The sequence below is a fragment of the Artemia sp. Qi Xiang Cuo genome, chromosome 9 (genome assembly GCF_049724085.1).
Source record: "Artemia sp. Qi Xiang Cuo chromosome 9, ASM4972408v1, whole genome shotgun sequence".
NCBI lineage: Eukaryota > Metazoa > Arthropoda > Branchiopoda > Anostraca > Artemiidae > Artemia > Artemia sp. Qi Xiang Cuo.
The window spans coordinates 4,598,214-4,622,587 of record NC_142802.1 but is presented as its reverse complement, the minus strand read 5'-3'; the positions used below and the strand labels follow the sequence as shown (position 1 = coordinate 4,622,587).

Sequence of the window (24,374 nt, the reverse complement as noted above, 5' to 3'; positions counted from 1 at the left end):
GTAACCTTTCATTAGTAGTAGTAGTAGTTTGAGTAGGTTGAATATGAGGGGAGCTACCACTCCCCTTCCTTGGACTCGGTCTTTTAAATTTAAGTCAAGTCTTCGTAGAACAATGTTTTCAAAACGAAGAAAAAATAACCTCTGAAAGTATTCCTTGGGGGAGGGCAGAAATGCCAATAATGGATTTCAGGTTCATCGTTTTCGAAATAACTTCTTCAAACAGTTTTTATATTGGATGCCCCCCCCTTCTGTGCGGGTAAGCATTCGAATCTAATATGTTTATGTCATACTTAGTCTTAAAAACTTTTGTCTTCACAATTATTCTACTTGTTTAAATTAAAAACTAAAAGGGTTAAAAACATTCTCCGCACTTGAAAACATAATTGATTAAAAACCTAACTAAATGCCATAAAATTTTGAACTCTTTGTCTACCATATAAATCATACATTAAAATAAAACCATTTCCTCAATTGTTTCTTTTGATGACTTAAATCAATATGACTTCAGAATGGTTCAATTATCGACATTCCTGGTAAAAATAAATACGCATAAGGTTTGCCACAAACAGTTGTATACATGACTAAAAACATACATTCAGAGATCAATAAAACTTACAAGGAGCTTATGTCTTATTATCATTTTAAAAAAGAATAGATGTAGATTTATAAAAGTACTTCTTCATTTCGACTTTTCAATTTTTATTTATAGAGACTATTGCCTAAAACACTAGAACTTATAAATCTGGGACATCTTGTGGCTCAGGATAAAGATTCATCAGTTCTTGGGCTACATTTTTTAGGGCCCATTGATGGTCACACACTTCTAGGCCTTCCCACTCAGCCTTGAATGCGGCTTTTGGGTCAGGTGGCACTGCCATTGCAGAGCCAGTCATTTGATCTTGCATGGCCTTGGCCTGATCAGCAGCTGAAAAATATTACAAGTGATACCAGTCTAATGATTGAAACAGTCTTCTATATGTATATACATATGTATACATATATAACGTGGAATACATTGATATTTAAGATGTATATATATATATATATATATATATATATATATATATATATATATATATATATATATATATATAGACAACATGATCTGTGTCTCTTAAATATCAATGTATTCCACATTATATATATATATATATATATATATGTACATGATCCGTGTCCCTGAAATATCAATGTATTCCAGATTCAGCCAATGTTTTCCATACACTCCACATAGTTTTTTTTAGAATACATCAACGAGAAAAAACGAGCTAAATTAAGCAGATATCACCAGCCAGAAAATTAAATACAAAAAAAAAACACTATACAGGAAGAAGAAAAATTAAATAAAACTGACTTTTGATAAACTAAAGTTTTTGTTTTTAAACAAATCTGGTATTGTGATACATATTCTATACTATTAAGAAGGTCCGTAAAGTATCTTTTTGTATGAGATTATTTGATACACTAAGGTTGCTGTTTTTGTCCTCTCATTTTTCACTGTCTTAATTAAAAGTTTTACCCTTTGTTGCATTATCATTTCACTTTAAATTTAGATAAGAAGGTAGTGTGATCTAAGAAATTATTTACATTAGGCTTCGCATCTCATTTTGAACTAATATCACCCTTAATTGTCAAGCCAAATTTTAGCTAATAAAAACGGAAAATTTCGTCTCCCTTAACCTTTTTTTTGCTCTCATTTGCCATGACTGCCCGTAAAATTATCGCGGCGCTAGTGGGAACATATCGGCTGTCCTCTGACAAAACCTAGTATCTAAAAAAATTCGAATTTTAGTTAAGAGTGGTTCCTGCTTAATTAGACCACGGGGAATCCAATGGTGCAAACGAAATTATTCTCCAATGCTTAGTTTTGTTGATATTACCTAGTATCTACAGAGGAGCTCACCATTGTTTTCATGTCGTACCTAGTATGTACATACTAGAAATCGACATTTACGCCAAAATCGAGTATCTGACAAATTACAGTTTATCAGTGAAAACAATGAGCAGCACCATACAATGAGCATCCTCACTTCATTGTTTAAATAAAGACGGTAAAAATTCATAGAGCAAAACAATATTTTTGCGTTTTTCTCGGAACTTACTCAGATGTAGATATTATCTCTTTCTCTTCAGAACATAAACTGGTTCAGAAAGTTAACTTTCCTTCTCTTCACAACGTAAACTGGTGCCAATCTACTTAATCCCCTCTTTCTGAACACCGTTATAATAAAATTCGTACTTTATTATATTCAGATACTATTATCGCCAAGGTGTTCTTAGAATAACTGACAGTAACAATACTGGTTTCAACTTTTTCGTAGCAGTATTCTTTTCTTTGGCGGCATACAATCAACTTAATACAGAAATTACTTCAAGCACTCACAAATCCGTTAGAGATTACCCCTACTGTTGCATGGTACAAAGAATTTCAAAATGCTATTTCAAAATCTCGCCAAGACCGTCCTCGCTCTTGGACAAAATAGTTCGCGAAAGATATGGGTTCAGATTGCCCTTTGAATTACCACGGCCGACATATACCTAGAAGAATTGAGAGTAACACAACTGATTTCAAGTTTTTCGTTGCAGCATGCTTTTCTATGGCGGATATAGAAATCCACTTACTACAGAAATTACTTCAAGTACTTACAGACCGTCAGAAACTATACGCAGTATTGCATGGTATAAAGAACTTCAAAACGTCATTTTTATACCTCAGCAGGATCCTCCACGCTCTCGCACAAAACAGTTTTTAAAAGGTGCACGTTTAATTTCCAAGGCGGAAATGTTTCATAGAAGGAAAACATCTTTTTCTTTGGTAAAAAAGGATAGGATGTTTAGTACCAAATTAATGTACTAAATTTGACAACTAGATTAACTTGACAACTTGTTCTGCTGGGCTTTTGGTGATAATTTAGTAAACATTGATTTTTATACTTATTGATTGGGCTTGGGTTTCTGATTATATTGTTTACAGATCTCAGCTACTTTTGATGAATTTTTGGTTTTAAGTAGGTGAACCTTCACCGAAATTGGCCAATAAAAGAGGAAAAAAAAGGCGTCATTTGTTTTTTGTTGGAGCACGAAATTCACTGACATTTTCTGAGATACAAAATATTAAAAATATAAGATACCAAGACGCTATAAATATGTTAGAAAATTTATTTGGTTTTTCAATCCAAATATAAAACCTGGAGTCGTTTTTTTTTTTTTTACAAAATTTTTGTCTATTTACTGCGTATAGAAATGAAATACCAGAGGTTTACAAAAAAAAATCGACTTTATTTCCAAGTTTATATTGTTTTGTTTTTATTTGGCTTAAAAATTACGTAAAATCTACCAGAACTGAACAAAAATAATCATTAACAAAATAACGCGAAATTCACACCTGAACTTTTGACACCAAAGTTTAGACGTCATTTTTGAAACACTCAGTAATGTATCCAGGACACATTTTATCTTTGAAAAGGAAATACGTTTCCTTGATTGAAATAAAATTTTGCCTCTTGATAAAGAAAAAACTTTGATTTTACCTTAACAAAAGGTATCTTCGATTTTCGAGATGGGACACTGTAAATCTTCGGCTAAAAGTTTTTGACTGATGATTCGCAGTCAAAAACCGTCTTTCATCTCTTTCACGAAAGACGTCTTTCGTCTTTCTCTTTCATCGTCTTTCATCTCAGAAGCGAACAGTCTTTCTATCCATCTGACGCCGAATTTTAAGGGTAGGGAGGGGACTCTTTTCGAACCTTTGATAATTTCTGCGCCATATTCCAAAATGCAATAATATTGGACCAGGGCGGTCAAAGTTTCTAAATTAACGTCAGGGAGAAAAATTTATCACAAGACAATTTCTTATAAAGCTATCCGTTATGGTAATTATGTGTCTTATTTTGAAAAACGAGCTTAATATGTCGGCTTTTCTTTGAGTATAAAAATGGCATTTGGAAAATGGAGGCAATATTTTAAAAGTGATTATTTACCATTATTTTCTCCAAGGACCAGAGTATAAATGCTTCGAAGTCCAAACACGTTCAGAAAATACCATGATGCTGAAGAAACCCAGGAAGCATCCAATGAAGCCAATTCAATACCTCTTTGCAGCATTGGTTTGAATCGTAAAGTGAGTGGGAAAGGGACTTTAGCTAAAAATACAAACAGAATTTACCATCTCACATGACTGGTCTTAATGAAAATGTGTGAGGACTTTGAATTGTATTTCTGGTTATGACCCTCTTTTGCGTTTATATCTGACTTTACTGGGACATCTTTTTTTAGCATATCTTTTAAATCTTGCGTTAATTGGCAGGCAGTTAGCCCTGAGTTGCATCCACAATGTCAAGTATCTAGCTGGTAGATTCAGCTTAAGGTAGAACTCCTTCCCATAAACCATCTTAACATCTTTATAAGACTTAAATATTCCTGATTTTTTTTTTATCTCCTCGCTTCATATCTTAATCATTTCATTCTTTAGTACTATCTTAATCTCATCCTCTTGATTTATATCTTCATTTATAAGTCCTCTATTTCCATTCCAAACAAAGGAAATCCTGTTTTGTTTAAAACAAATGTTCATCTTTAACGATCAGGATCTTTTTTTCTCTGCGAGAGTAAATCTTCAAAGACTGCCTTAAGTAATCTGTCACTCGGTAATTGGAAGACTCAACCAAAATTTAATCATTGAGACTAGTCTGTAATTTTTTAGCGGCCATATACCTAGATCTCCATTTTAAAACTGGGAATGAGTTGTTCTATTTAGCCCAAACAATCTCTTCAAGTACCCTAATTGAATACTCTCTAGCTGAGCCGCTTTCTCATGTCCCCAAATCTCTGCTCCCTAATGTAAAATGGGCATTATTCTCGATAAAAAGACCCTTTTATGTTACGACAAGTTTTTTTTATTCCCATTACATTATTCCGGAAAATTGTAAACATTACTGCTCTTCCCCTGTTTAACATTTCCTTTATATGTGAGTTCCATCTTCCATTACTTTGAAAAATATATCCAAGATACTTAATTTTATCCACAACTTGTATCTCCTCCCCCTCAAACCAAAATTTACTTTCACATTGATCATTCCTCTTGTTAGACATGACCACTTTTGATTTCTGAAAATTTACCTGAAGGCACTTCATCTTTAGATGATCATCTGTTAAATCCAGAAGCTCCCGTAAATCGTGTGCCGAATTCACCACTAAAGCAGTGTCATCACCAAACAACAACACTGAGAAGTTTTTATTACCTCACTGTTGGAGCCCATTTTTGCTAAAAATTCAACCCTGGCATTAATAAAAAGACTTAGAAGTCGACTCCTTTCTTTCTCCCTGCTTTACTCCTTTCTTAACTTTAGAAGGCCTTGAAAAACCCGACCCACGTACTCTTACTATTGCACTAGTTTCAAAATACATATTTAAAACCAAACGAATGAAACAGGAAGGTAGCCCCACATCCTCAAGGCTTTTTTTAAGCTGAACTCTATTAACATTATCAAACGCTTTTTTAAGCCCGAAAATGCAACGTATAACTTATTTTTTCTTGATCCATACTTTTCAAATAATCCACTTAAAATAAACACTCTATCCGTAGTACTGTAACCTTTTCTAAAACCTCCCTGCTCTTCATTCATCACTCCAAAACTCTCTCGCCAATCCTTTAACCGGCTATCTAAAATTTTGCTAAATATTGGAGCTAAAGCTATCAGCCTATAATTCTCATGATCCCTAGGACTCCCCCCTTAAATATAGGTACCGTTATCGATGTCCTCCTTGTAGAACGCCATACTCCATTAAAAATAATTCTATTAAATATGTAAACCAACACGGGCAATATCACACTAAGTGACCTCTTTATCAGAATTGCGGGTATTCCATTTGTTCCTGGTCCTTCCTTTCATATTCCTGACAACTTTCCTAATTTATTCTGACGAGACATCTCTTACCAAATCATAATCCTTTTCTCTCATAGGAAACAACACAAAATCACTCCAATTTTCCTTACTTAATTCTATACATTCCCCTTCTAAACTCTCTAAATAGCTTGACCAAGTATCGGCCGGTGGGATATCTGATAGGGCCTTTCTTTTATTATCATTTGATTTCATTTTTGACCAGAAATCTTTTGTATTACCTAGATTAAAATTTTACTCCAGTTCCTTCTGTTCTTCTCTAAGCTTTTGCTGCTTTTTTCTGTTAATCAACCTTTTATATTCTCTTCTTTTTTCTTTAAACCTTAACAATAATTCAGGAAATTCCTCAGATGAAGAGTAATTTTGAATGCCTCTAGTACATCTTCTAAATAATTTTTCATAAATTTACACTCATTGTCAAAGGAATTTACATTTATTTTCTTATTTAACCTTTCCGACTTTTGAGCACATTTAAAATAATTGAACCCAATTCACTCAGTCATATCAACATCCATTGACGATTTAAACATAATTTCAAGTTTTTCAATTACCTCGGGCCTAAAAAGTTCATTTCTCAACAACTCCAGCTCCTCACCACTCCACTCGGTCTTTAAAGGCTTCATATAAAAATCATTTTTTTCCGAATCACCGTTACTCTTCTTTGCTACATTTGTTTTTCCCACTATTCCCGTTATAATGCTTAGTTTAACCTCCACTGGAGAATGATCTGAGCCTATGATACTTAGAACCTCAACGCATATATTGTACCAAACCCTTGGTGAGAAACATCAATCAATATTTATACAATGAACAAAGAGTATTTACATGTACTTTAAATTTATCTAGTTAAATTAGCTGATGAAATTTTTTTTTTGCATAACCTAATTGGTCCTTATTTTTCGAGAACATACGTAAGTAAGATTCAATAGACTTTAATGACAGTTAAGTGATTGTTGATAATTTTTAAATTGTGCGTCTTTTTGGATTCAGTTGTGAAACTTGGACAACTTTAAGCCTTGAGGCTAAAATCTCAAGATTTTAAGGAGTTGCATTAACGAATTCAGGTTCTGGACAAATTATATATTAATTCAAATGGCATTGTTCATATATTAATACAAGAGAGGTGCATAAAAAACATACTTGTAATAAATCCGGAAAATGTCCAATTGATCCAGCCACCGATAACTATCATGGGAAGGACGTTTGTCATATTTCCTTTCATCATTTCTGTCATTGCTCCAGGGTCCATCATTGGATTCTGACTCGGCGCTTGTCTATTCTGTGTTTTGAAATACCCAGTGTTTTCATTATTAAAGTAATTTTTCCTCATGAAAAATCCATTCTTTGGTAGAAATTTTCCATTCTCTCGTAACATACGTGCTCTGATCATAACCTGGCTGCAAAAATGAAATTTTGGTACTTATATATTATACCAAACACAGTCGAGAAGATTGCTGAATCTAAGATCTGAGAAAACTGGTTTCATAGCCACAAAGACAAATGACAGATAACAGAATGCATTGGACTTGTATAATTTGGGCAATATACTTACACACTAGGGGGGTGGGTGGGTAAGGTTACTTTACCCCCCCTCTCCCTAATGTGCAAATATATAGCCCAAATTATATTATTATATAAACAAAAATATTATATTTTCATCATGTTTGGTATATTTCATTATGATTAACCTAGCTTCACTTCTTGAGCGTGTTTGGTATAATACATAAGTACCAAAATCTTTAGTGAAAATGAATCATAAAGTTTTGAATTGATTGGTTTTTACTGGTAATACAGTTTCCCTTATTTCATCCGACGTAGATATATCTCTGGGGAAGTAACCAGTCGTTAAAAGCCCACTGGTTAACTCTTATGACTTTAATAGTGCATTTTGAAAGTGTGGAAACGCTCTTTGGTTTAGAGTACCAATATTTATGATTGATATATACAAAAAGGAGCACAGTATAAGAATTGTAGTTAAGTGTAGTTAAAAAAGTTAAGTGGTAGTAAAAAAAACACGAAGCTTGCAAATATCAAAGTCTGATTAGTGATGGTAACCAAATCATATCTATGCCATTTTTTAAGGTCCCGAATTGTCCTATATAAATGATAAAGGCTCATCTTGATTTCCTTTTAAACAAGATGAGGATTACACCTGAAGCATCACTTGAAAAAAGAGGAAATTAAAAAAAACTATTTCTAAAGTAACGAAGAAAATAACGAAAAAACTGGCGAAATCTCGAATTTTACACAGAGTAAACTTGACTGAGTGGTGCATAATACACAAGTAACAAAGTTCCTTCCCCCTGCGAAAAAAAAAATTAAACTCAAATAAAATTCTCAAATTTGGAAAGCTTTATTTTCCACGTGGGGGGGGGGGGGGGTAGTTAACGGGGTGGTATTTTCCGCGGGGGGGGGGGGGGTACCGCTGGTCACCATTGCCGATAACCCTTTTCGACAACCAGTTTTCATATAATATGTTTTGATTTGTTCAATATCACTCAAAGCACTTTCAGCTATTAGGTCTCTTGATCATATTGAACAAAATGGCTATTTGAAAATTTTGACGGGACAGTTTAAAAGGGTTGACAAGGTTTGGCTGCCCTTTGTTCACTTTCTGATACCCCGCTAAGCGTTCTCTGGATGTTTCAACTTTATATGCTCAGCTGTCCCTGAGATATTGCTGGTAACCCTTTTGAACAACCAGATCTCATATGATAAGTTTTGATCCGTTCCATATCGTTCTAAGTACCTCCAGCTATTAGGCCTCTCAATCATTTTGAACAAAATGGCTATTTGAAAATTTCAATGAGATTCAGTCAAAAAGGGTAGGCAACGTTTGGCCGCCCTTTGTTCACTTTATGACAACCCGCTAAACGTTCTCTGTATGTTTCAACTTTATATGCTCAGCTGTCCCTGAAATATTGCTGATACCTCTTATGGACAACCAGTTTTCATATAATATGTTTTGCCTCGTTCAATATCGTTCTAAGCATCTCCAGCTATTAGGCCTCTTGATCATTTTGAACAAAATGCCTATTTGAAAATTACGAAGAGACAGTTTAAAAGGGTAGGCAAGGCTTGGCTGCCCTTTGTTCACTTTCTGACACCCCGCTAAACGTTCTCTGGATGTTTCAACTTTATACACTCAGCAGTCCCTGAGATATTGCTGATAACTCTTTTGGACAACCAGTTTTCATATGATATGCTTTGATTCGTTCAATATCGTTCTAAGCATCACCAGCTATTAGGCCTCTTGATCATTTTGAACAAAATGGCTATTTGAAAATTTTCATGAGACAGTCAAAAAGGGTAGGCAACGTTTGGCCACCCTTTGTTCACTTTCTGACAACCCGCTAAACGCTCTCTAGATGGTTCAACTTTATACACTCAGCTGTCCCTGAAATATTGCTGATACCCCTTATGGACAACCAGTTTTCATAGAATATGTTTTGACTTGTTCAATATTGTTCTAAGCATCTCCAGCTATTACCTCTTGATCATTTTGAACAAAATGGCTATTTGAAAATTACAAAGAGACACTTTAAAAGGGTAGGCAAGGTTTGGCTGCCCTTTGTTCACTTTCTGACACCCTGCTAAACGTTCTCTGGATGTTTCAACTTTATAAGCTCAGCTGTCCCTGAGATATTCCTGATAACACTTTTGGACAACCGGTTTTCATATGATATGTTTTAATTCGTTCAATATCGTTCTAAGCATGTCCAGGTATTAAGCCTCTTGATAATTTTGAATAAAATGGCTATTTGAAAATAACAAAGAGACAGTTTAAAGGGGTAAGGTTTGGCTGCCCTTTGTTCACTTTCTGTCACCCCGCTAAACGTTCTCTGGATGTTTCAACTTGAAATTTTTGATGAGACAGTCAAAAAGGGTAAGCAAAGTTTGGCTGCCCTTTGTTCACTTTCTGACACCCCGCTAAACGTTCTCTAGATGTTTAGAATATATATGCTCAGCTGTCCCTAAAATATTGCTAATACCCCTTTGAAACGACCAGTTTTCATATGATATGTTTGATTCATTCAATATTGCTCCAAGCATTTTCAGCTATTATGCCTCTTGATCATTTTGAACAAAATGGCTATTTTAAAACTTCAATGAGAGAGTTACAAAGGGTAGGCAGGGGTTGGCTGTCCTCCGTTCACTTTCCAACACCCCTATAAACGTTCCCTGGAAGTTTCCACTGAATGCCCTCAGCTGTCCCTGAGATATTGCTGATAACCCTTATGGACAACCAGTTTTCATATAATATGGTTTGATTAGTTCAACATTGCTCTAAGCATTTTCAGCTATTAGGCCTCTTGATCATTATGAACAAAATGGCTGTTTGAAAATTTTGATGAGACAGTTTAAAAGGATAGGCAAGGTTTGGCTGCCCTTTATTCAGTTTCTGACACCCCTCTAAACATTCTTTGGATGTCTCAACTTTATATGTTCAGTTGTCCCTGAGATATTGCTGATATTTCTTTTGGACAACCAGTTATCATATATGTTTTCATTCGTTCTGGTTCTAAGCATTTCCAGCTATTAGGCCTCTTGATCATTTTGAACAAAATGGCTTTTTGAAAATTTCGATGAGACAGTTTAAAAGGGTAAGCAAGGTTTGGCTGCCCTTTGTTTACTTTCTGACACCCCGCTAAACGTTCTCTGGATGTTTCAACTTTATATGCTCAGCTGTCCCTGAGATATTGCTGATAACCCTTTTGGCCAACCAGTTTTCATACGATATGTTTTGATTTGTTCAATATCGTTCTAAGCATCTCCAGCCATTAGGCCTCTTGATCATTTTGAATAAAATGACTATTTGAAAATTTCGACGAGACAGTCAAAAAGGATAGGCAAGGTTTGGCCACCCTTTGTTCACTTTCTGAAACCCTGCTAAACATTCTCTGGATGTTTCAACTTTATACTCTCAGCTGTCCTGGAGATATTGCTGATAACCCTTTTGGACAACCAGTTTTCATATGATATATTTTGATTCATTCAATATTGTTCTAAGCATCTCCAGCTATTAAGCCTCTTGATCAATTTGAACAAAATGGCTATTTGAAAATTTCAATGGGACAGTTTGAAAGGATAGGCAAGGTTTGGCTGCCCTTTGTTCACTTTCTGACTCCCCGCTAAACGTTTTCTGGATGTTTCAACTTTATATGCTCAGCTGTCCCTGAGATATTTCTGATAACCCTTTTGGACAACCAGTTGTCATATAATATGTTTTGACTTGTTCAATATTGTTCTAAGCATATCCGGCTATTAGGCCTCTTGATCATTTTGAACAAAATGGCTATTTGAAAATTTCAATGAGACATGTTTAAAAGGACAGGCAAGCTTTGGCTGCTTTTTGTTCACTTTCTGACCCTGCTAAATGTTCTCTGGATGTTTCAACTTTATACGCTCAGCTGTCCCTGAGATATTGCTGATAACCCTTATGGACAACCAGTTTTTATATGATATGTTTTGTCTTGTTCAATAATCATTCTAAGCATCTCCAGCTATTAGGCCTCTTGATCATTTGAACAAAATGGCTATTTGAAAATTATGAAGAGACAGTTTAAAAGGGTAGGCAAGGTTTAACTGCCCTTTGTTCCTTTTCTGATGCCCTGCTAAATGTTCTCTGGATGTTTCAACTTTATATGCTCAGCTGTCCCTGAGATATTGCTGATAACCCTTTTGGACAACCAGTTTTCATATGATATGTTTTGATCCATTCAATATTGTTCTAAGCATCTCCAGCTATTAGGCCTCTTGATCATTTTGAACAAAATGGCTATTTGAAAATTTTGAAGAGACAGTTTAAAAGGATAGGCAAGGTTTGGCTGCTTTTGTTCACTTTCTGACCCCACTAAATGTTCTCTGGATGTTTCAACTTCATACTCTCAGCTGATATTGCTGATAACCCTTATGGACAACCAGTTTTCATATAATATGTTTTGCCTCGTTCAATATCGTTCTAAGCATCTCCAGCTATTAGGCCTCTTGATCATTTTGAACAAAATGGCTATTTTAAAATTATCAAGAGACAGTTTAAAAGGGTAGGCAAGGTTTAGCTGCCCTTTGTTCCTTTTCTGACACCCCGCTAAATGTTCTCTGGATGTTTCAACTTTATATGCTCAGCTGTCCCTGAGCTATTGCTGATAACCCTTTTGGACAACCAGTTTTCATATGATATGTTTTGATCCATTCAATATTGTTCTAAGCATCTCCAGCTATTAGGGCTCTTGATCATTTTAAACAAAATGGCTATCTGAAAATTTTGATGACACAGTCAAAAAGAGTAGGCAAGGTTTGGTTCCCCTGTTCACTTTATGACACCCTGCTAAATGTTCTTTGGATGTTTCAACTTTATACGTTCAGCTATCCCTGAAATATTGCTGATACCCCTTTTGGATAACTAGTTTTCATATAGTACGTTTAGATTTGTTCATATCACTCTAAGCATTTTCAGCTATTAGGCCTCTTGATCATTTTGAACAAAATAGCTATTTGAAAATTTTGATGAGACAGTTTAAAAGGGTAGGCAAGCTTTGGCTGCCCTTTGTTCACTTTCTGACACCCTGCTAAATGTTCTTTGGATGTTTCAACTTTATATGCTCAGCTGTCCCTGAGATATTGCTGATACCTCTTTTGGACAACCAGTTTTCATATAATATGTTTTGACTCATTCAATATTGCTCTAAGCACTTTCAGCTTAGGGTGATTATTAGGTCTCTTGATCATTTTGAACAGAATGGCTATTAGAATTACAAAGAGACAGTTTAAAAGGGTAGGTGAGGTTCGACTGCTCTTTGTTCACTTTCTGACACCCTGCTAAACATTCTCTGGATGTTTCAACTTTATATGCTCAGCTGTTCCTGAGATATTGCTGATACCCTTTTTCATATGTTTGATTCATTCAATACTGCTCTAAGCATTTTCCAAATGTAGTCACAGTCCCAGTCACAGGTACTTGCAGTCGCAAGTAGTCATAGTTGCAAATATTTGTAATCACAGTCATAAGTAGTTGTAGTCAAAGCTGTGTGTAATTACAATTACAATTAGTAAGAGCCACAACTAATTGTAGTTGCAGTAGTGAGTAATTGCAATTACAGTCATTGTAATTCCCAGCATTAAGCTCAAGACTGGGTCTCAATTATAAATGTTGGAACTTGGACGATTTTGAAAGTCAATCAATAGCCCAACTTGTAATAAAAATATTGTCAGCATATGAAACAAGAGAGGATACTGATTTCATTTGGGATGTAAGAAGACAGGAAATGGTGTAGGAACTCAACAGCATAGTCATTACACACAATAGTAGAAGAAACTGCACTTTAATGAGAGCCATGTCAGACAGAAATTCTTCTATCCCAGGTTAATGGCTCCTAGATTTTGGAAAAACAGACAGATTTTAAGCCATGAGTACCATGTTGTAAAAAATTCAATAATGTAGCCATTTATACACTTAACAACAAGAAGAAACATAACTGCATGAGTAAGGCTCTCAAGGCCCAACTGACATCAACTCATCCAAGAAATAAGAAAAAATTCAGCAAATTGAAGACAACTTCAATCTCCAATCTTTTCTCTCTCTCTCCTGTTTTGAGAGAGAAAATTGACAGTACAAAAGAAAAAAGACACTGAATCTGATGTTAAGGCCACCTTCAGTGACTCAAAACACATGACATAATTTTGGGTTATCACTACTTTTGAAACCAAACTGCTTTGCTTCTTCATGTGAATAATTTTGGAAAAACATTTTCAAATAACTTGCCTGGTTAATAGAAGTAATTACACATGACAATTGTACTACATATGAGCTTTATCCTTAAAATATACTCATAATATTTTGGGTAAAATATGTATAAAAATAAAGATTTTAAATAATAATAAATTGAAAAATTGCATAGCCAGCACATCTATGGATGGTATTATATTTCCTGTGACCAGTAGGTCTCATTGAAGTTGCAGTGTTGTCTTTTCAATTGATAAGTATCAAAAATATATCTAAAGCATCAGGATTTGTAGCATTACTGCATTCTATGCATGCATACTTGATCATCCCTTTAGTATGCAGCTGTGTTGAAAAATCTACACAATAAAATCCTGGTAGTACTTCCTTGCCTTGTCATCTTGGAAGAATTCCTGGCATTCTCTATGGATGTTTTATACTAAAATTTTTGTCTTGATTAATGTTACCACAAATTTTGTAGAACACATTTTGACTAGTAAGCCATTCTATTCAAGTGAGATAAAAGAAATGAATTAGTAATAAACAGAATAGACCAATGCAGGTTGTCAATAACAGCTTGCCTTTGTAATCAATGTTCATCAAGAATATGTCAAAGTGTTGGTGTTTGTATCATTAAGGCATTACTTGGCTGCATGGTTGATTATTAAGTCTTTGGAGCTTATGATTACATAAATTCCCATGGAACATTTGATTTTACTGGCCGGGTAAGGTGGAAAAGATCTGGCCCTGCTATAAGCACATATTTTGTTTCTATATATTGTTCCCCTATCCTATCCTTCAACACAGCTATATAACAACCAACACAAAAATCCTGGAAATGTTCCTTCATCTCTTGTAAATTGTTTGGATACACTGTTTCTAAATGTCTATCTCAATTAATGTGTTTTACCAAATTTCACTTAGTTAGAAATTCTTCTCCTGTAGGCTAACAGAAATTAAGTTTCAATAGAGAAGGTAAAAGCAGACCTTTATTGAAAAATAAAATAAGATATTAGGGACTAAATTTTGTTGTATCTTTCAACAATATTGCTTCTTATCAAACAAATGTATATGACCAGCAGACAAGAAAAAATACAATATTCAACCCTAATGGTGGTTTTAAACTTCCATTCTCACAGACAAAAGGTACAGATGATCAATTAAGCAATTATGTGTTGCCATTAACTTTGATGCCCGTGCTTGTCTGTCTTCATTTCCTTGCAAAAATGACCAGGAATTTTGTCTTTTAAAAAGAAGCTTTTTTAGAACTGTTGGTCTTTGGAAAAGGAATTCTAAATGTAACTTACAAAATGATCATGAATTCTTTTGTGATTAGTGAGCTTTAAACCATGGGTGTTAAAAAAATATTGTTTAATAAACAATAATTAATCAATTAAATAAACTGATTGTTCAATAAACAGGGTAACACTGTCTCTAGACATTCATCAGCATCACCATGAATAAGTAAGTAAGTAAGCAAATAAGTGCAACAGCACTAGACCCTCAAGGTCCAAACTGCTGGTGCTGATCTCAGTTTTGTGGAGCTTCAGCCAGGAAGTGCAATGGGAGGTTGGGGCCAGCCATCCTGCACTTTTGTACACCCTTCCTGCTTCCCCAGATTTCTAAATGTACCCATTTTAGAGCTGGGTTGACTCTGGCTGAGTTTATAGAGTCATGCCACTGAACCTTGTCCCAAACTAAATTACTGGTCATGTTAGGAATCAAACATCATGAATAGCTTTAAACCTGACACCATTTTTAACATTTCAGGACAGACCTGTTCAACACTAGTATTATAAAATTTTTGTCTATGGGATTCAATAACATTAGTTATTTAACTTGGGAATTTAAAAATATTTTTATTTTTTAACTAAACACAATCCATCATTCTGACAAGAGGTTAAATTTTGCAAAATTATGTAAACCAATACGAAACCAGAGCACTCTATTATCTATTCTATACTCACTTTACTTTCACCTGATAATTTACCTTAAATCACAGCTTGGAGTGAATTTAAGGATTTTCCATCCTTGTAATGCTCTGTGATGACATCTAATGGTTAAATATATAGCTCAAATTATATAATCTCTATTTATTCTTTCATATGTTACTCTCTTCTTCAAACAGATTTTATGGCAAAGAAGCAACATCAACAAAATCAAGAAATGGAAAGACATAGAGAATATATAATTTAAGTCATATATTTAACCATTGGGGGAGAGGTTTAAAGTAAAATCAAGCACTTTTTGGAATGATCTAAGGATTTAAAAAATTTGTAAAGTCATTTTCAGAATTTTACAGTGTCTTTATCTAAGGAGGAGTGATTGTGAACTAGTAATAATTTCAATCTAAGGCAAGTGTTGTCCAGCAGAATAATTGCATTTGAACAGGCTAGGATGTAGGGGTAACTTTGGTTTTAGCTTAAATTTTAAAACAGAAAGATTTTCTACATTGTAGTAAGCTAGGCTCATCAAAACTAGCCTAGTCCTAGCCATCAGGCAGTCCTAAATGTCTTAATTATATCAAAGATTAGAAGCCTACTATTCATATTTGTGGAAGATTTAATCCAAATGCTTGTCTGTGTGCTGGGGTTATTATCTCTCCTACTTTCATTATTTATTCTTATCACCTCAAGATCATTCTCTAATTTCCTTGAAATTGAAATCTTGACTTGACTAATCTTGGCTTGTTTAACTTGCTGCTTCATCAACTAGAAAGAATAAATGCTAATTTTAACAAAGAATTCATATATTAGGACAACTGAACCTTTTCTTTACCCTCTGTTCTTCAAATAGATTTATCTAAGGAGGCAACACCAAAAAAATTAAGAAATGAAAAATACATGGGAAATATATCATTTGGGCTATATATTTGCATGAGGGGGTAAAGAAAAATGAAGTACTTTAAGGAATGATTCAAGATGCCTAAGTACTTTAATCTAGGCCTAACATTTTCTAAGCTGTTTTCAGAAAATTAGGCTAGTATTTCCTTCTAAGGAGAAGCAATTGTAAATTGGGACTAAAATTATATCCAAATTGAATAATCTACCCATCTTTTAGCTAAAAATTAAGGGAGACAAAACAAAATAATTAGCCTATAGGCTACAGAAAAGCCACCCCCTCCCTTGTGATGATTATACAGAAAATTCCTAACTAAATATATATAATACTCCTTTTATAAGCTGTGAGAAAATTGATAGAAATAATTGAATAGGCCTACCCTATGGGTTGGACAAAACAGATCATTTTTTGCAGGCAAAAAAACTTACCTATCTTGGATTTGTTGCAGATCTACCTTTTTGGGCGAAGATATTAGCAATGAAACATAATGTCTGATAACACCAACAAGGAAAGTAATTAGGACAATTGGTAAGAACACCCATATCCTAATACTTGTGTCAAGTTGAATATCTTCCATCCTTTTCAGTCTCTCTTTTTTCTATACGGTCAGAACGACCTTAGGGGTATCAGTACAAATTTTTACTTTAGATCAGGGTTGCCACCCTGACCCGGAAGAATATACTAAATCGGAGAGGAAAAATTTACTAGATCGCATCTGTTTTTACTAAATGCTAAAAAAAATTTTGCACGCGCACCATCAAGCATCGATTTTTACTATAAGAGGATAATCAATACGATTTTCACAATCTTTTTTCTTTTTTCTTCTTTTTTTTCTCTTTTCCTCTTTTCTTTCGTTTTCATGGTATGATTGAAAATTCCGGAAACCTACAAGTTCAAAAATCCTTCTTTTGGATATATATATATATATATATATATATATATATATATATATATATATATATATATATATATATATATATATATATATATATAATGTTACATTTCTACTTACTTTTAATTTCTCTCAGCGGGCTCCTTTTTCCTCAATAAAAATTTTCCAACTGAGAAGATTCGCCTAATCACCTTGGGTGGTTGACTTTTGTTTTGATTCCAATAGATTCCCAATCATCACAAATCCAAGTGTCATTGTAGCTTCATTTTTAGTTGGTAAGATTTAATATACAGAAAGTTGATTTTGTCGACCTTTTGACGCCGGAAGCCAAGTGTCTGTTTATGAAAATAGGTGACTGCTTGTCTGTCTCTGAGACAGACAAGCAAAAATTGTAAATTGTCATAACTACTACTAACAACTCATCGCAGCACCAAGCCGCCTGAGGCCAACACAGCTACGCACGCTCCTCCTCCACCCCAATCGATTCAAAGCCTCCCTTTTTACACCCGCCCACGAAGTTCCTATTTCATTTAAATCTTTCTTTATGACGTCCTCACAAACCAGACGGGGACGACCTGATTTCCTTTTAGCCCTAGATGGTTGGCCTAAAAGAACAATCTTCGGCAATCTGTCATCCTTCATCCGAACAACATGCCTTAACCACCTCAACCATTCTTTCATTATAGACCTAGAAAGCAGTATTGAACCACATTTTTCGTATAGCCTATTGTTTGAAATAAGGTCAGTCAGCCTGATACCCAGAACAATCCTTAGGCAATTTCTCAGGAAAACAGCTAGCAAATCTTCATCTTCTTTTGGGAGTGTCCATGCTTCAGACCCATATTTGACCACTGTCATCACTGTTGCTTTTAATATTCTAATCTTGGTTTGCAGACTTATTTTTATATTCTTCCAGACTTTTTAACTGTGAAAAAACACCCCGTGCCTTGGCTCTTTTATTTTTAACATCGTCACTGCTCGCATCATGTTTACTAATAATACTACCAAGGTAAGTGAAGCTTCCCACCTGATCAATCTTTTCATTAGCCAACTTCACCTTTTCATCTTCACTTATGCCTAGCCTTAATGACTTGGTCTTTCTAACATTAATTTTCAAACCAATACTAGGACCCTGAACTCGCAAAACCTCTAAAACTTCATTCATTTTGCTCACGCTTTCATCTAGGATGCTTAAATCATCAGCATAATCCAAGTCAAGGAGACTTTTTCCTCCCCATTTGATTCCGTGGTCTCCCATAGCCTTTCCTGTGCTCCTTAAAACAAAGTCCATCAAAATAATCCATATAAAGGGGGATAGAACACAACCCTGCTTAACTCCTGATTTAATACAAAACCAGCTGCTAACCTCATTTCCTACCTTAACCGCAGCAGTGTTATTCTCGTACATAGCACTAATCACTTTAATGTATTTGTCTGGTATACCATACAAGGATAAAACCTTTACTAAAGCTCCTCTATCAACAGAATCGAACGCTTGCTCGTAATCTATAAAACTGAGGACCAAAGGTGTTTGAAAACTTAGGCACTTCTCAATTATTAACCTAAGAGTGAAAATTTGGTCAACACATCCTCTACCTTTTCTAAAACCGCACTGCTCTTCTCTTAAAACTTTGTCTACGGCATCTGTCAGTCTAAAAAGTATCATATTACTAAGCAATTTGCTACCTACAGAGACCAGACTAATGCCTCGATAATTACCACACTCACTTTTATCACCTTTCTTATAAAGTGGTTTAATTAAGGTTTTCCTAAAATCGTTAGGTACTTCCCCTTTTTCGAAAATCATATTCATAATCTTCGATAACTTATTTCTAACCTCAGAGCCACCATATTTAAGAAACTCATTTACTACCCTATCAGCACCTGAAGCCTTATTATTTTTTAATCATTTTAGTACTGTTGCTAATTCCTCCTCACAAAACAAATCTTCGTTCACATCCAAGGTATCACAAACTTTTTCATTTTCCTCTATATTTTTTCCTGAAAATCTATCTCGGTTTATCAAGTTATCAAAATGTTCGGCCCATCTCGCTTTAGCTTTTTCCTTATCGCTAATTGCCACCCCATTCCTATCTTTAACTGGGACAAGTCCGGATTGACTACTACCTCTCAATTTGTTAACGTGCCAGTACAATATTTTACTATTATGCCGTCTAGCTGCATCTTCTAAATCCTCGGCAATTTTATCCATGGCCTCCCCTTCACACCTCCTTAGTTCATATTTCAATGCTTTCTCCACTTTCTTTACATTTCTTTTGTTTTCATGCGATCTATCACTCAGATAATTCTTATACAAGTCCTTTATCTTTTCTATTAAACATAAAGCTTTTTCACTAATATTCTTAGCTGCAATTCTAGCTTTCTTCCCTAATACACCTTCAGAAACTTCACAAATTATTCTTCTAAATTATTGCAACCATCTTCCACATTATCAAAATTTAAACTCTCAAGTTTAGTATTCAACTGTTCCAGGAAAGTTTCTCTCAAATTCTCATCCTGGAGTCTACTAACATCACAACTTCCCGGGAGGTAATTACCCTTCCGATATTTCAGCTTTAAATTAACCCTTGACACTACTAGATGGTGATCTTTACTTTTAACATCAATAACAGCACTCCTATATACCCTAGTATCTTGTATTGATCCTGCCAGTCTTCGGTTTACTATAACATAATAAATAAGGTTTGCTTTCTTACCATCACGTGAATACCATGTTATCTTATGAGCCATTTTATGACCAAACACCGTATTGGTTATAACTAGATTGTTATGCCTACAAAATCGCAAAAGTCTTTATCCATTACTGTTTTCTTTTCCTAAACCAAATTTCCCTAAGCTGGGATACCATCTGTCCTTATTTCTATAAACCTGGGCGTTAAAACATCCCAGGAATAACATCATATTTCTACCTGGGACCTTGTCTATTTGCTCCTGTAACTGCAAGTAAAATTCATCTGAGTCACTAGTATCTCCGTCAGTCGGTTCTACAGGGGCGTATACTACTATAACTGATGCCCTGAACTTTCTAGTCATAAAATGAGCAATTAGTATTCTATTATTTGTACCTTTCCATCCTAAACAAGATTCAGCAGTTTTCTTGTTCATCATAAGTCCTACTCCTTTTCAGGTGACTAATCATTCCTGACTAAGTAAATAAATTATATATCATAGAATTTCATTATTCCTATCCCTGGGGTATGAGTTTCTGAAATTCCAATTAAGTTCAGTACGAGTCGTCTCAGTTCGTCAGTCAAAACTTCGATATAATGGTCATTTTTCAACGTCGTAACATTCGAAGTTCTAATTGTTATGTTCTTTAAATCATTGAAATTTTTTTCACCTCAGGAAAAGCAATGATCTCGGATACCAGTGCAGGACAGAGATCACACATCTTCTCAAGTCTACACCGAAGTGCTTAAGCCGGCTTAGAACCGAACAGCAAGATGTCCCTGGGACCTCCATGAATGGAGGCTTTGTGCGATCCTGGGCCCATATTGGTCACAACATGGTTTTCAGCACTTGGCGATGCTCTTCTATCAACAAGAGTCGAAATCCAGCACAGACAGTATCAAGCCTATTACCTCCGACTCATTATATATTCATGCCTACAAATATAATGCTACTACGGGGAGGCAACCTGTAACAGATAAATTATCTAGGAAGAGGTTTTTCAGCCCAAAGACGCCCATCAAAACGTACCAATCCCAGAAAAATTGTCCATTAGTCAGAATCCCGTGCGAATGCTGTGTCGTTTACTAGGCTATAATTTCCTCCAGGGGCACCACTCCTCAAGTCAATCAATCAATCAATCAATAAAAAAATTTATTAATACTAAAAAAAAAAAAAAACAATTACAAACTTAAAATTTATAAACGCCCAATAATATAAGCTTTTAAAGGGCCAACAAAACAAATAAGACACTATTATAAAGCACATAAAAGAAGAAGAGATTGGAAAAAAAAAATTAAATAATCAGAGAAATATATTGAATGAAAAAAAGACATATATATGTGGATGAAATGCAAAAAAAAAGAAGAAAAAGGGGGAAAAGACTATACTGGAAATACCCAGTGAGAAAGTGCCTTTGCAGAAAGAGAGGGAGGGACATCAGGAGGGATGGATTTCCATAGTAAAATATATTGATAAACAGGAGACCTCTGGCCTGCTGTCGATGATCACTTAGGTAAAATGAACCTGCGATAAGAGCTACGTAAAAAAGAAGAGTACCTACCTGAGCCTGACGGAAAGAAAAACTGCTGCAGAGATGGTGGAAGTGTAGGCTACCTAGAAAAGCAGAATGTGCTAAATAAAGGTAACTTTTACCCACAATACGATCCAGCGGAGCTATTCCAGTATCATTATAAAGATCAGAGGAAGGGTAAAAACGAGGTAGAAGAAAAGTAGCCTTTACTGCCCTATTTTGGGCTCTTTGAAGTGAGCAGAGAAGAGATTTATTAGTACTATCCCAGACAGAACAGCAATAAGAGAGGTAAGGAAAAATAACAGCATAATAAAGAGAAAGCATAACATCTGGGGGAAGAAATGAGTTAACCCTGTATAACATTGAAGATTGGCGGAGGACAAGGGAACGTGTATGAGTAATATGGGGTTTAAAAGAAAAAAAACAGTCAAGATACACACCAAGAAATTTCACTATAGTAGCTTGCGGTATAATATCATTCCCATAAGTCAGGATGGTTGGTTCCCTTGCGTCTCTCATACGATAAGGGGTTCTAAAGTGTACAATGGCACTTTTTTGGCTGTTAAGAGTCATACCATTTGACCAGCACCAATCTTTTACTTTATCAAGAAGACCTTGAGCTAGGAAAATGGCAGATGGCAGGTCCACTGCAGCAATGAAAAAGTTACTGTGATCAGCAAAAAGAATAGGGTGCACAAGGAGATGAAGACCATCAACAAGATCATTAATATAAATTAAAAAAAAAAGTGGTCCAAGCACAGAGCCCTGTGGGACACCTTTCACAATAGACAAGGAAGAGGAAGAAGTACCATTAACCAAAACATACTGATATCTTCCTGAGAGCTAAGACCTAAACCATTCAAGAGGGACTCCATGCACTCCAAATAAAGATAATTTAGAGAAAGGGACAGAGTGAACAACCATATCAAATGCTTTTGAAAAGTAAAGAGATAGACCCAAAACACACAAGCCCTTGTCAAGGTTAACACGCACAATCTCTGTTGCATCTGACAGTGCATGCAAGGTAGAAAAACTGGGACGATAGCCATACTGATGGTTAGTTATGAGAGAATTACATGCAGTTGTATTAGTAATAAATACAAATTAAGAGAGTCTACAATACACCACTTTTTCAGCAACCTTAAATATTACATGAAGGAGATAAATAGGTATATAGTCTGAAATTAAAGATGAACCACCTTTTTTAAACAAAGGTACAACACTAGCAACCTGAAATAAATGAACAAAAACGCTAGAAGAAAGAGAGAGGTTAGTTATGTGTGAGATGGGGTTAGAAACAAACTGACCAATTTTTTAAGAACATTACAGCTCAAACCAAAACCATCAACTGAACGGCTACTTGAAAGCTGAGAAATAATGCTAGAAATTTCGGTATCACTGCATGGAAAAAGGAAAAATGACTTTTCTGCTAAGGGAAAACTACTTACTCTGCTGTAGGGTGGATTAGGAACTGAAGGAAGTGAGGTGAAATACGAATTGAAGGCGCTTGCTGAAGAATTTTTTTCCACGAAAGATCCATCAGCTTTCCTGTAGCGACAAGGGGGGGGACTGTTTGAGTTTCTTGCGGGAAAGAGCTTCATTAACTACAGTCCAAACCTTTCGCAAATTCCCCTTACACTCATGAATTTAAAGCGAAAAATATAGCTTTTTGGCTGCACGTACTGAAGAAGTAAGCACATTTTTATAAAGTTTATACTTCAAAAGATCATCCTGTGTCTTACTTTTACATGCAGCCTTGAACAGAGACGCCTTCATATGCGTAGCATTGATCAGACCTCTAGACGTCCATGGACATTTATGTATGGAATTCCTTGGTCTCTTTCTAAGAGGAAAATGCTTATCCAACAGAGCTCCCATACGACACAAAAATAAATTTGTTGCACAATCAACGTCATTAGCTTCAAGAACGCTAGACCAATCATTACTCTGAAGACTATGTATTAAATTAGAAATTTCTTTATCTGTGGAAGTTCTAAAAGAAGACTCACCCTGCTCATCCACAGCAATCTCAGCTTGAGGCACAAAAAGTGAAACATAAATGGAGAAATGATCAAAAAGATCAGTGAAAACAAGACCAGAAGTAAACTTCAAATTAGAAGAATGAGAAATGAAAATATTGTCTATAAAATTGAAGGAAGTAGACCAGCAGAAGAAAGCACATCAAAGAGATGGTCACAATCATCACTTGATCCAATATTTAACATATTACAATTAAAATCTCCCAAAACACAAATACGTTTTTTAGAGTAAGACCCCACTCAAGAAAGTTGATCAAGCAAATCACAGAACAAATGTGTTGGAAAAGGAGGGGGCTTATAAAACAAACAAACAGTGTCACATGCAAACTGGCTTTCCAGATAAATAACAAGAGAATAAACTGTCCTACTATTTGACACTACTGATGTAAACAAGGATTCAAGGTCAGACCTTCTAAACTCAATATCAGACTTTATAAATAAAGAAATACCCCCTGAGCACTTTGTTACCATTCTGGGGATATGGACAGCAACATAACGATGCATATCATAGGTTATAAAATTTTCACCTTCAGATAACCATGTTTCTGTTAAACCCAATACATCAAAAGGGCAAGAATTATCAGACAACAAATACGATTTCAGACTATCCCACTTATCTCTTATCCCACGCACATTCAAACAAAATACATTAAAGCTACTATTTAAAGACAGTGAGGGTATAATTTTATCACAATAATCAATGGTAGTGTGATAATTACAGCTAGAATTAACCATAGATTCAAGGAGAGGGTGAAGC

At 35.1% G+C, this 24,374-nt stretch overlaps 1 protein-coding gene across 1 annotated transcript; it reads right to left on the bottom strand.

Annotated features, from left to right (window-relative positions):
• Positions 1-556: 556 nt before the first annotated feature.
• EMC3 (ER membrane protein complex subunit 3) lies at positions 557-17,125 on the bottom strand. The gene is made up of 4 exons (XM_089093839.1): positions 16,893-17,125; positions 7,044-7,300; positions 3,981-4,142; positions 557-925 (listed from the first exon to the last, which is right to left on the bottom strand). The coding sequence occupies exons 1-4, from the start codon at positions 17,039-17,041 to the stop codon at positions 735-737; spliced, it is 759 nt and encodes a 252-aa protein (XP_088949965.1). The 5' UTR covers positions 17,042-17,125; the 3' UTR covers positions 557-734.
• Positions 17,126-24,374: the final 7,249 nt, after the last annotated feature.